Genomic DNA, 13,202 nt, shown 5'->3' on the forward strand with positions numbered 1-13,202 from the left:
AACTTGGGCCTCTTTAGAAAGAAGAAAGAGAGAGTATGAGGGAGGAAAAAAGACGGAGACTGAAGGAACGAGAAGAAAAGGATAGCTCCCCTTATGGGGGCTCCTGCACTATTCATGAAGGTGGGTAAGGGTATAGCAGTGAAGCTGCATACAAAGTACTGACCTGCTGTGTGACCTTGGTCAAGTCACTTGACCTCTCTGAGCCTGTTTCCTTACTGTAAAGTATGAATAGTATTTTATTTAAATGACTCTAAAACGTGCTTTGAAATAAAATAAAATAAATAAAATGCGCTTTATTTTCACATTTTACCATTTCTGACTTCGGGGTACCTCTTGGCCAGGCAGCAGTTTCCATGTATGTAATCCTGGAGGAATTCATGGCTGGGCGACTACAACCTCTTGACTTTTAGTCAACAAACCACTTTTAAAAAGAATGAGTCCTGGCTCTTGCCTGAAAAATCTTTCCACAGACATCTTCTGATAAGACAATAAAGTACCAGCACTACAACTTGGAGAATGGAGATGAGAAGTTGGAAAAAACCCCAGGACCACAGTGGGGCCCTCTCATGAGACACTGACTGCACAGGGAACGGTTCGAGCGTGAGCAAGGGTACATGGGATGCTGAATGGGGACGACCAGAGTGTTAGTCTGAAAGTGAGATGCTTTCAGGGGTATCTTAGTCTACCTATTTTGCTGTATTTCCTATGTATAAACAAGAGTGGTATGACACTGGGTTGGCCAAAAAGTTCATTTAGATGTTACAGAAAAACCCAAATGAACCTTCTGGCCAACCCAATAAAAATCTGTCGAAAGTCTAAAAGAGTTCTTTCAGTAACTATAAAACAAAAATTCTAAGTGAAAACAGAGTGTCACAATTCAATAGCAGAACATAAAATAATGATGCACATTATATAACTAATGGCTTCTTGGATTTGTTAAACTATGGTGGCAATGCAGACCTCACAGGGTCTTTTAAAGTAAGTCGTGTAAATCAAGTGCACGGTACGGTGACCGCATGCACCAGGAAGGTGCATGTAAGCAGTACCAGGCTCAGATCTCCGACTCAGGAGAGCTCTTGAGCGTCCTACCCTGTGGCTGGAACGCAGATGTAAAGCAGATGGCCTTGCTGCTATTTCTGCCAATTCTACTGCACCTGAACTTGCTGTTTAATCCAATCCCTAGATCACAAAAACAGTTCTGAGAAGGGGCTATTAGTCTTGATTTCTCAGAGGAAACCAAGTGCCTTAATCACTGATTCCATCTCCATAAGGGAAACTGGGCTGAAGAACCAAAAAAAAAGAGGCTGGGGAGGGGGGAAGCCCAAGGACAAATACGTTAAGTTGGATTGCAAACTCCAAATGATAAACTGGAAGTTTTTCTATTCTGTTCTGTCGGTCTCTTTTTGTCACACTGGCTTCCCAGAGTGAAGATAATAACGTCTATACCGCAGCTAGACATCAGTGGTCTTCAAATCTGTGTGACGGTGACTCTGGGGCTCACAGAGACTTCCTCGGGGGGGATGTGAGCACGTTTTCTGGGAATCAATTTCCAAACCTCAGCTTCCAAACCCCAGTCCCCTATGTCCTCCTGGGGCTTTTCTGCCCTTCCACTCCATCCTTCACAACCACCACAACTCTCACCTGTCCCAAATCTGACCACAGGGCGCACGGCTAGGGAAGGTAAACATGCCTGGGTGTCCAATAGAGGGGGTGGTAAACAGAGGGGTGCCCATGAAGGCTCCTGCAATCAGGGCATCTAAGAGACACAGCTCTATAAACATTTTACTCTTCTGGTTTGAACATTATCAAAATTCAACTGTGTGAAAGTAGTTGTTAATACGTTACTCAACTGACAAGATATCGTTCGTTAATACTCAGATCCTTACGGTCACAGGAAAAATAATTTTTTAAAGAACTCTTTGAGGTAACTATAGATTCATAGGAAGTTACCAAAACAGTAGAGGTTCCACGCACCCTTCACACAGTTTCCCCAAATAGTTATGAAAACCAATTCTTTAAACTTTCAAATTTACATGTAAATTTTTTGTGGCAGAAAAGCCTAATAGTCATATTAACAGAAAGGCTTTTAATTATGAAAATATATAAACTACCCCCACTGAATTTTATCCTAAACAGTATAAATGGCAATTCAATTTTAAAGAGCAGAAAGAATAACACTGCTCTCTATTCCACTGGATATACTTAAGAGTGGCATAATGGATTTATTTTTAATAGCTTTATTTATTTTTATTTATTTATTTATTTATTTTTTGCGGTACGCGGGCCTCTCACTGCTGTGGCCTCTCCTGCCGTGGAGCACAGGCTCCGGACGCGCAGGCTCAGCGGCCATGGCTCACGGGCCCAGCCGCTCCGCGGCATGTGGGATCCTCCCAGACCGAGGCACGAACCCGTGTCCCCTGCATCGGCAGGTGGACTCTCAACCACTCCGCCACCAGGGAAGCCCAATAGCTTTATTTTAAAATGTCAAATATTTACAATACATTAGAAACAAAATCTTTATCAACACTGAACGATGAAAAATTTTCAATATAAACTTAAAAACGGAGGATACACAGCTTTCAAACATTCTTTCAAGGGGGTACACAAACAACGAAGGTTGAAGACCACAGATCTAGGTAAGAGCTGAATGAGAAAGACTGTACTTGAGCGCCCTCTGGTGGAACTAACCAAAACAAGGGAAAAACCTACTGAGTTGGCACCTCTCCTGAGATAAAACAATGACTCTGTTAAATACAGAAATTAGGGAAACTGAGTTATTACACCTAATGAGACAGGCAGCAAATATATGCTTTATCCAGCTGTGATTCACCAAATTAAGCTGTACTATTTGTCGACTACAGATGTAAACTTGCCCCTTCTTCTAGAGGAGTATCTGTACGGATGGACGAGCTCCGATGCCACTCAGCCCTCAAGGGAAACAGCAAGCAGTGCTGCTCTAAGTGCCAAGACGAAAATGAAGATCCAAGCACTTTCCTGCAAACCCCCCCTCTGGCTTGCTAGGCTAAGAGCCACATTTACTGAGTGTTTACTAAGTGCTAACCAATCTTCTAGCACTTTACATATATGGGTTTACATGTCTTCTTAACAATTCTACGATGTAGATACAATTTTTTTTAAAGGTCATCTTGAGAGTACACTACGGATACCTACCTGGGTCTTGGCTAAGAAAGGGTGAGCGGTTTAGGCATTATAAAAGCTCCCAGGAAGAAGCAGCTGGAGGACATAACAACCAGGGGGAAGAGGCTCATTATTGTTTGTAGCCTCGAAATCATTTCCACTTTGATGAAAAATAAAAACAAAACCTCAACCCGGTATCAGTCATGATGAGCAAACTCTGGAGTTCTCTGGTCCTTTAGAATGTACCTACCATCAGGGTCCTCAAATGTCCCAGGATGAAGAGGCTGTACTTGGCTCGTGTGATGGTGACATTCAATCTCTGCAAACTTGCCAGAAACCTAAGCAATAGAAGGAAAAAAAAAAAGTTACTTCTTTCTTCAGAATAACTCGGCATGTCAGTGTAGGTGAGACACAGGCGTTTCAGACAGCTTTTCTTGGGCTCCTGCTTTAAGGTCATGGTGCAGGACCTGGCACAGAAGCAATTCCCATTAAGGACAGCAAACAAACAAGATGCCCAGTGCTTTCCTTCAAAGTCATGCATCTGTCTGTTGATTTCCTATTTTGACTGGGATGAGATATTGGAAATTTTAATGGTATGATTTTTAAGCCTTAAAAGATCCTAAAAATATGATAGTAGATCAATTATGACAAATACCACGGAGAAGAACATGCCCCTGCAAAATATACTGGATTCAATAATCTGTTTCACTCTCATCAAGTGAAAAAACAGATTCACACTGTGACATGGGTTAATACACAAGGCACCAAGAGAAGCAGACCTAACAGTGGATCAACTTCACAACTTAAAAAAGAAACCTTCACGGTATTACTCAATTTTTTATATAAGAAAATAGAGCAAATGATGGTATTCTCTAACAGTGATTAAAAAGATCTAACTCTGGATCATAAACAAGCAAAGAATCAATAATGACAGTTACCCACCCAATTGAACCTTGCATGGCATTTGCTCTGACACATGTAACAATAACACAATCTTTCTGACGACCCTGGAAGCCATCCACGGTATCTACTTCTGCTGGCCTATTTACGAAAAGAGAAACATATTTACTGAAAAAAGATAATTATTAAATATACATATTTATACAGTAGTATTTCTTACTTTTTTAATGCTATCTTTTTAAACTGGAATAGAATTCACGTAACACAAAATTCACCATTTTAAAGTACACCATTTGGTGGTGTTGAGTCCATTCACTATGGTGTGCAGCCATCACCGCTATCTAATTTCATAGCATGTCCATCACCCAGGAGAGAAGCCCTGTGCCTGTCAGCCATCAGCCTCCATCTCCCCCTCCCCAGGCCCTGGCAACCACTGATCTACTGTCTGTCTCTATGGACTTTTCTATATGGGAAATTTCATATAAATGGAATCATAAAACATGGGACCTTTTGTGTTGGGCTTCCTTCACCTAGCATAATGTTTTCAAGGTTCATCCGTGTCATAGACTGTTAACTGTACTTCACTCCTTCCACGACTGACTATTCGCTTGTACAGATACACAATTTATTTTTTACCTATGTACTATTTTTGGACATTTGGGCTGTTTCCACTTTTTGACTATCATGAATAATGTCGCTACGAACATTCATGTACAAGCTTTTGTGTGAACCCTTTCTCAATTCTTTCAGGTATGTACCTAGGAGTGGAACTGCTGGGTCACGTGGTAATTCTATGTTCAACTTTAGGAGGAAATGCCAAACTGTTTTCTACAGTTTCTCACCAGCAATGTATAAGTAATCCAATTTCTCCACATCCTTGCCGAAACTTGTTTTGTTTTTGTGATGACGGTCATCTTGGTGGGTGCGAAATAGCTCCTCATCGTGGTTTGATTTGCATCTCCCTAATGACAAATGATGTGGAACAGCTTTTCATGTGCCTGTTGGATTTTTGTTTATCTTCTTTTGAGAAATGCTATTCACATCCTTTGCCCACTTAAAAAGTTAGACTATCATTTTATTAAGTTGTATGAGTTCTTTATATATTCTGGATATGACTTGTCAGATAAATATTTTTCAAGTATTTTCTCCCACGGTGTGTGTTTGTCTTTTCACTCTTTTGATAGTGTGTCCTTTGAAACACATAAGTTTTTAATTTTTACGAAGGCCGATTTACTTCTCCTTTGGTTACTTGTGCTTGGGTATCATATCTAAGAATCTGTTGCCTAATCTGAGGTCATATAAATTTACCTTTGTTTCCTTATAAGTTTTATAATTTTGTCTCTTAGACTCGGGGCTCTAATTCATTTTCAGTTAATTATTGTACACAGTGTGAGACAGGGGTCTAAATTCATTCTTTTGCATGTGGATATCCAGTTATTCCAGCACCATTTGTTGAAAAACTACTCTTTCCCCAACGAACAGGCTTGGCACCCTTGTTGAAAATCAACTGGCCATAAATGTATGGGTTTATTTCTGGAACCTCACTTCTATTGTATTGGTCTATATGTCTACCCTTATGACAGTACCAGTGTTGACAGCTTTGTAGTAAATTTTGAAAGAGGGAAGTGCGAGCCCTCCAACATTGTTCTCTGTCAAGCTATTTAGGGTCTCTTGCACTTCCATGTGAATTTTAGAATAAGCTTGTCCACTTCTGTAGAAAGAGGTAGTTGGAATTTTGACAGAGATAACAATGAATCTGCAGCCCAACCTGGGGAATGGCGCCATCTTAACAATATTAAGTCTTCCGATCCAGGAACGTGAAATGTCTTTACATTTACCTAGTTCTTTAAATTCTTTCAGCAACGTTTTGTCCTTCTGTGTATGAGCTCACACTTCTTTGGTTACATTTACTCCTAAGTATTTTGTTCTTCATGATGCTATTGTAAATGGAATTTAAAAACTTTTCCTTTTCAGATTTCTCTATAGTGTACAGAAATACAACTGATTTTTGTATACTGATCTTGTACCCTACAACTCTGCTGAACTTGTTTATAAGGACCAGTAGTTTCCATAGATTTTTTTAGGGTTTTCTATATGTAAGAGTATGCCATTTGTTTTTTGTTGTTGTTGGTTTTGTGTTTTTGGAATTTTTTTTGGCCACACGGCGTGCAGGATCTTAGCTCCCTGACCAGGGATCAAACCCATGCCCCCTGCGGTGGAAGCATGGAGTCTTAACCACTGGACCACCAGGCAAGTCCCAGATCATGCCATTTGTGAAGAGACACTTTGACTTCTTCTTTTCCATTATGGATGCCATTTATTTCCTTTTCTTGCTTAATTGCTCTGCACAGAACGTCTAATACAGTGCTGCACAGAAGCAGTGAGAGTAGGCATCCTTCCTGATCATAGGGGGAAAGCTTTCAATCTTAGCATCAAGTATGATGTTTTAGCTGTGGGCTTTTCATAGATGCTCTTTATTAGGTTGAGGAAGTTCCCTTCTATTCCTAGTTTGTTGAGTATCTTTATCATGAAAGGTTGCTGCATTCAGTCCAATGTCTTTTCCACATTTATTCGGATGATCATCGTGTGGGGTTTCCCCCTTTAATATGGTATATATCACACTGACTGACTTTCATATGTTGAACCAACCTTGCATTCCTGAGATAAATTCCACTTGACTGTGGTAAACAATCCTTTTAATATGCTGTTGAGCTCAGCTGCCATTATTTTGTTGAGAATTTCTGCATCCATATTCATAAAGGATATTGGTCCATAGTTTTCTTTTCTGGTGATGTCTCCATGGCTTTGGTATCAGGGTAATATTGGCCCCATAAAATGAGTTAGAAAGTCTTCCCTTCTATTTTTTGGAAGCATTTGCAAAGGACTGGTGTTAATTCTTAGTGTCTGACAGAATTCACCAGTGAAGTCTGGTCCTGTGTTTTTCTCTGTTGGAAAGTGATTACTAACTCAATCTCTTTACATTTAATAGGTCTATCCAAAGTTTCTGTTTTTTTCTAGAGTCAATTTGGGTACTTTGTGTGTTTCTAGGTGCAGAAACTTTTGAGTTAATGCATTTCCAATATTTAGTTTTTAATTTTACTGTTGAGGTATAAAGGAGACAAAAACAAGATCTTCATCCTATACATGAAGGCACTAAAAGGGTTAAATAATTTATTCTAAGTGAAATGTGAATACATGATTCTCAGTAGAGTTAGAATTCAGATAACAAGTCACCCAACTAAAGGGAAAGGCCTGAAGAATTTCTCAGTCACTTCCATTGTCAAGTGTAACAGTGATGACATTTGAACTGGCAGGAGGCACTCCATCTGCAGGGGCTACAAGTGTAACCACACTCCCTCCCAGCACAAGTCTATGGAGCCAGGGTCCTAGTCTCCTTGTTCTATACTACCAGGGTCTAAGACCACTCCCTAGAGTTAAGTTTCCTTTTCTTCTTTCCTTCTATCCCCTCTTTCTTCATTTTAATTCAACAGAAAAAGTGGAAATATCTGTAAAAATAGAGATGCCTCACCCTTTTCTATCAAACTCTTTGTCCAAATCCTTCTGAATCATCATCTTCTGAGCCTTGTAATGGGTTATTATGCCAACGTTTCGGTAAGTAAAATCCCTTTTTTTGTCTTTCATAAGTTTAACTAGTTCCATTACCAGTTTTATTTCTTGAACATTTACATATGAGCTAAGTAAGACAAAAACAAAAAATACAACACATCAAAACTAATAGCAGTCCAATCGCTAAGTTAAGTTCCACTTTGTTTTCCACTACAGTAACGGGTACACAGGTAGGTTTCATCTTTATTCAGTCAGCAGTGATTCAAAGAGGCTGTTATAATGACCATTAATATTGTACATATGGATAAATATAAAAATAACTGCCCAGTGAAACACGAAGTTGTATGAGAGAAAAGAGGTTGGGGTTAAGTGACGTTAAGGCACCAGTTTCTTCACTTATTAAAACAGGGATAGCCACAGTGAGAACGAAAGTATTCATAATAATAATGAAGGTATGACTAATGAATAGCCAACACTAAGGATTTACTATCTTCCCAACACTGAGAAAAGTGCTTCCGATGTACTACCTTCCTGCATTCCCCACCACAGGCCACGCAGATCATGCACCACATGACCGAGAGGATGGCAGCCACACAGACTAAATGTGACCCAGCCCCCAGAGATGAACAAACACGGGGCCCTACAGCAGGATCACGTCCCTCTGTCCTTGCTGGCTTCATCCTGCACTCCCAACTCATCTCCCGAACTACAATGCGTTCCCTCATCACCATACCAAATGCAACACGTGTGCACACTGGAGGATGCCCTGCACTCGCACCTTTATTCCTGAGGCTACCTTATCTGTCTCACCCTAAAGGCTTAAATACTCACTATTCTAATTTCAAGACTTACTATACAGACAACCCAGTCAGCTAGCTTTCTTTTCCATACCTGTAATCTTTATTTGGTCACCTCTCAGGCCAACACTCTTCTCATGACCATCCATCCCCATAATACTTATGTGGTAAACTCTCAATCCTCTGCTCCATTCCAACAGACCCCACTACAACCTCCACAATCCCTCTGGAACAGCAACCCCCCAGCCAACTGCTCCGTATTTCTAACTTCCTCACTGAGGGGCCCCTCCCTCCACCACTATTAACTAATATCTTATTCTCACGGAGGACACCACTTGCTCTGCAGCTCTCTCCTGATGCAGAGGTGGAATTTCTATTTCTTCATACGTCATGATACAGGGGTGGCATTTCTATCTGTGCTAACAAATGCAGCCTCCGGGCTCCTCCTCTATTCTCTCACAAGAAGCCCTGGCTCCTCTGAGGTGCTTCCTAATTAGCAACCACTGCTCCTTTTCGCTGTCATTCACAAACCACCTGATTCACAATCCAACATGCTGAAAGCATTGTCCACCCTCTGCCTCACACCTTGATTCAACTGTATCTGTACTTATCCGTCACAACACTTAACCCAACCGGAATCATTAATCACCACGGTGATGGCCTGGTTAATGTCTGTCTCCCCTGTTAGACCACAGCAGCGTTGCGCTGGGGCCACGTCTGTTTTACTCACAGCTGTGATCTCAGCATGGATCTACTGAAGTGCTGACCGCATGTTAGGTAACATAACCCCCATTACCCAGTTAAGAAAAAAAAGATCAAGACTGAAATATATAAATACATCAGTAATTTATGATTGAAAAGGTGAAGTTATCAACCCAGCTAAAAGAAAATGATTGTGCACTGGCACTAGGCAGAGAGATTTATATGGAAAATATTTTGAATTTAAATATAAACAAAAACAATATAAAAATTCTGGGACCATCAGTGGGGACTGAAGAAAAAGGAGGACGTACTCATTATCCCGCTTTTCTGAACCATCTCCAACATCAAACACGAGGTAGGGCTGAAATGGCCAGTCAGATGAGCACCGAATGGCCTCTGTGATTCTACAAAAGAGCAGCCACGACTTAGAATGCAAGTCAAATTACAAGAGAAAACGTTTTAGAATTATTATTACCATTTGTTCTTTCTGGGGAAGAGAGCAAGGGAAAGTAAGAGGACAAGAAGGACCTTCTTTTTAAATAAAATTAAATACTTTTAAATAACACATTTTAGTGAAAGGTAGCACGTGAATTTCATTTCTATTCTAGTACTAGGGAGAATGACCCATGTAATTAAAATATAACAATCATGACTGGAAAGTTACTCATACCACAGTAAGCGAAAAAAGCAGGCCACAGAGTGCTACGCAGAGCACGGCGTGCCCCCCGAGAAAGGACTGCAAGCAGGCATGACAGCGTGTTACCAGTGAGTACTTCTGGGTAGCATAAATAGGGGTTGGGTTTTTCCCTTTCTTTTCGTTTATCTGCATTTGCTACAATCAATAGGACTTTTATAATTAAAATTATTAAACCTTTATGTTTTCAATAACAAGACCTAAAAGCACAACAAAAGAGCTATTCTTCCTGAGCAGCCAAACCTACAAATAAAACAGGTGAACACATGCAATGAACAGAACTCACCTATTTGTTTTCAAGTTCCTGTTATAAACGTAATTAGAAGGGAAGAGACATATGTCTGGGTGCATCCTGTACTGAACGGTGAGCTGTAAGACAGGCAGCCTGCCAATCACGTTGTGCTTCACGTTCTCTTCCAGAAGTTTGTAGAAGCGGGCCATCATCGACTGGTCATAGCCATACTCCTGGGCCTTCTGAAAGGAGGAAAACAAAGCAATAATCTCCAAGAATTCATTTGTACTTTTCCCACTATTAAAAAAACAATCGCCGAGCTCTGAAATGTATTAGAGGTATTGCCAACAACCAAAGATTCAGAGAAAGAAGATGTTTCCAACTCCAGCCCTAGAAAAGCCATGCAGCTTGACTACAAAAGTTAAGGTATTTGCTCCTTATTTAGAAAACCCACATACTGCTTATGAACGAGATGTGATCTTGTGAATGACCACAACTGTCGCTATTTTGGTGCTAACAGGGGTCACCTGAAAGAATCGATGATAAAAGCAGCAAAGAACTGTAACACAGATTTTAACAATTATTTCTGGGCTATGCTCTCACAACTAGAAATAATGAATGTCATTGTAAATAAGCCTCTGAAAGACCAATTTCTTCATCCATCCATCATATACTCAGCAGCTAAAACTTGGGGTGCTGAGAGTCTACAGTGAATAAGATCAAGTGTCACAGAACTTGCATTCTAGTGGAGGAGACAGGCAACTAAGTTGATTTCATAAATCCAAGAAAGGGTTACAAACCTGTGATCTGAAATACAGTGACTTAATTGACAAACGAAGAAAACTGTCTTAATGTTATCACGGTCGTGCCTTGGGATATACTTTTCAATGGTAGCATCATATCAAGATTCAAAAAGTATTATATCTTAAATAATCTAGAAGCAAAAAATGTGCTCTGGAAAACCCACTAAGATGATGCAATCTTTATAAGTGATGTTGACAATATGAGCATTGAAGATGTACGTGCAAAGTTTTAATAAACCTGTTTCACAAACTATCAGAGTGGAGAAAATAGGCATTACTTCTTATTTGTATTATTCATATACGTGATTATTTGCATATGTGATATTAAATAGGTTTGTATAATTAAAGAGACTATTTTTAGTAGACACTTGGCAATTTCATCTATACCCCCCCAAAGTTTATCTATTCAAGTTATAGCTAAAAAAACCTCATTTACTTCACTCTGGGGAAAAAGAAAATGGTTTATATGAGGTAACACAACTACTTCCAGAAAAAAAACTAGTCCATCCTACAAAATGATGGAGATTTTAATGTTTTGACATGAACATATATTCCTGATCTATTTACTGACTGGAAAAAAGGTAATTTGGTACAGACTGATTCTGCCACCTTTAAACAAGGTCAAAACCTACATACATATACACAAATTTATACATTCCCTATAACCATCTGACATTCTGAATTTAGTAACTTATTTACTGTCTGTTACCCTCTAGAATGTCAGCTTCATGAGGGCAGGGATTTTTGTCTGTTTTCATCACTGTCATGACACCAGAACTTAAAAACAGTGCCTGAATTAGCCTGGCACTCAATGAACACAGACTGAAAAAAAAGTCAACACGCACATGCCCACAAACAGTTCAAATACTCACTAAACTGTTCATAGTAATTATCCCTAGGATTAGAAAGGCATGTTGAGAAAATTAACTTTGTAATTATTTTCTGAAATTTTCTCAATAAGCCTCTATTTATTTTTGCAACAATAAAAGTCCAAATGGATTTTTCTCACTTCTGCTGTTTTTAATCAATCACCAAAGTAGACAGTAAAGTTGAGGCCTATCGACAACCCTTTTCACTAACCACAGGCTAAGGCCCTTCAGGAAGTTAAATGAGTAGGTTTCTGAAATACCGCATTATTCAAAGAATGCAGGGCACAGCTGGCTCCTCCTAGTTGTCCACAAGCAGAGCCCCCTGCAGCAGCTCTGCCCTATGGACGAGGTTTTCACTCAGGGACGCGGGCGCTCCTAGGCTACTCCCTTGAACAGTCACGCACGAGTGTTCAGACGTCAAAGAACTGCACTATCATTTTGATGATTCCAAAGTCAAAGAACAGTAGTAACAAAAACAACTTGCTTTCTTTCCATAACGTAACAGAAATGCTGTGAAAATGGTCTGTTCTCTGGGACTGTTTATGCAGCCACTACTCTCTATTTGTACAAATAATCTATGTATCAGTAAAATGCTCAAATTTCATTAAATTTCAAAACCGTCATCTAGACCTATGAAGATTACCCAAAACATCTGAATCCTGATTCTGCTGTGCATTTCTAGGAGCCATCTTTAGTGAGATTTAAGAAGCAAAGTGAAGGGGACCACAACTTTGGTGCTCATCTTCCCACAAGCACAGCCCACAACCTCTTTCCTTTCACCACCTTCCCTTTCAGAGGATGTGAGGGACACTGGCATTTTCCTGCACTATAGGATACAGAATCCTAAAATTGAAAACGTTACTGTAAGAATAATTTCTCTTGATACTGTTTTCCTCAAATTTGCACATATTTAAATATACATCAGGAGGTTGGATTCTTTTCCTTGCTTTTAAAGTTTTTATTTTATTATTGTTTTGGTGTTTATGTTACTAAAATAAACCAGATACAGCCCTTAGAACAGCTGCACACTGCCTTTCCCAAAGGAACAGCTCACTGCACATGGGACATCCTCCTCCTAAACTTCTGGTCTGTGACACTCACACTGCTCCTGTCACATACGCATAAGCACATTATGAAAAGAGGAACATTTCCGGAGACCTTTACTATGAAGGCTCTCAACAGTGGTTCTCTTTTCTCAGCCATTCCCTGTTTTTCCCTGCAAATAAGAGATGATGATCCAAGAAAGACTGCCCCACCGCCCAAAACAAAAAAACCCCAAACAAGCCCCTTCCACTTTAAAGCAACACGAATGTGAAAAAACGTACCACAGAAATGACTGTGGGAGGGAGCTGCTTAGGATCTCCTACGAGGATGAGCTTGTTGCAACGATGGATGAGCGGAGTAAGAGTTTCAACTTCACAAGACTGTCCGGCCTTGGTAAGAGTACAGAATGGAGACATAATCAGAATTATCTCTATTATTTATTTATCTATATACAGT

General features: G+C 39.9%; 1 protein-coding gene across 4 annotated transcripts in view; it reads right to left on the minus strand.

The window, feature by feature from the left end:
* The window catches only part of SETX (senataxin), an 82,287-nt gene that overhangs the window by 4,658 nt on the left and 64,427 nt on the right, over positions 1-13,202 (minus strand). For 3 of the 4 annotated variants that reach the window (XM_049710851.1, XM_049710850.1, XM_049710852.1), the window contains 6 exons: positions 13,028-13,135; positions 10,085-10,272; positions 9,416-9,508; positions 7,568-7,732; positions 4,081-4,179; positions 3,389-3,476 (listed from right to left, as the gene is read on the minus strand). In XM_049710851.1, the coding sequence (XP_049566808.1) occupies positions 3,389-3,476; positions 4,081-4,179; positions 7,568-7,732; positions 9,416-9,508; positions 10,085-10,272; positions 13,028-13,135 (741 nt within the window). The remainder of the gene's footprint in view (positions 1-3,388; positions 3,477-4,080; positions 4,180-7,567; positions 7,733-9,415; positions 9,509-10,084; positions 10,273-13,027; positions 13,136-13,202) is intronic. The other variant, XM_049710853.1, reaches the window with a different exon arrangement.

The sequence above is a fragment of the Orcinus orca genome, chromosome 6 (assembly GCF_937001465.1).
Source record: "Orcinus orca chromosome 6, mOrcOrc1.1, whole genome shotgun sequence".
NCBI lineage: Eukaryota > Metazoa > Chordata > Mammalia > Artiodactyla > Delphinidae > Orcinus > Orcinus orca.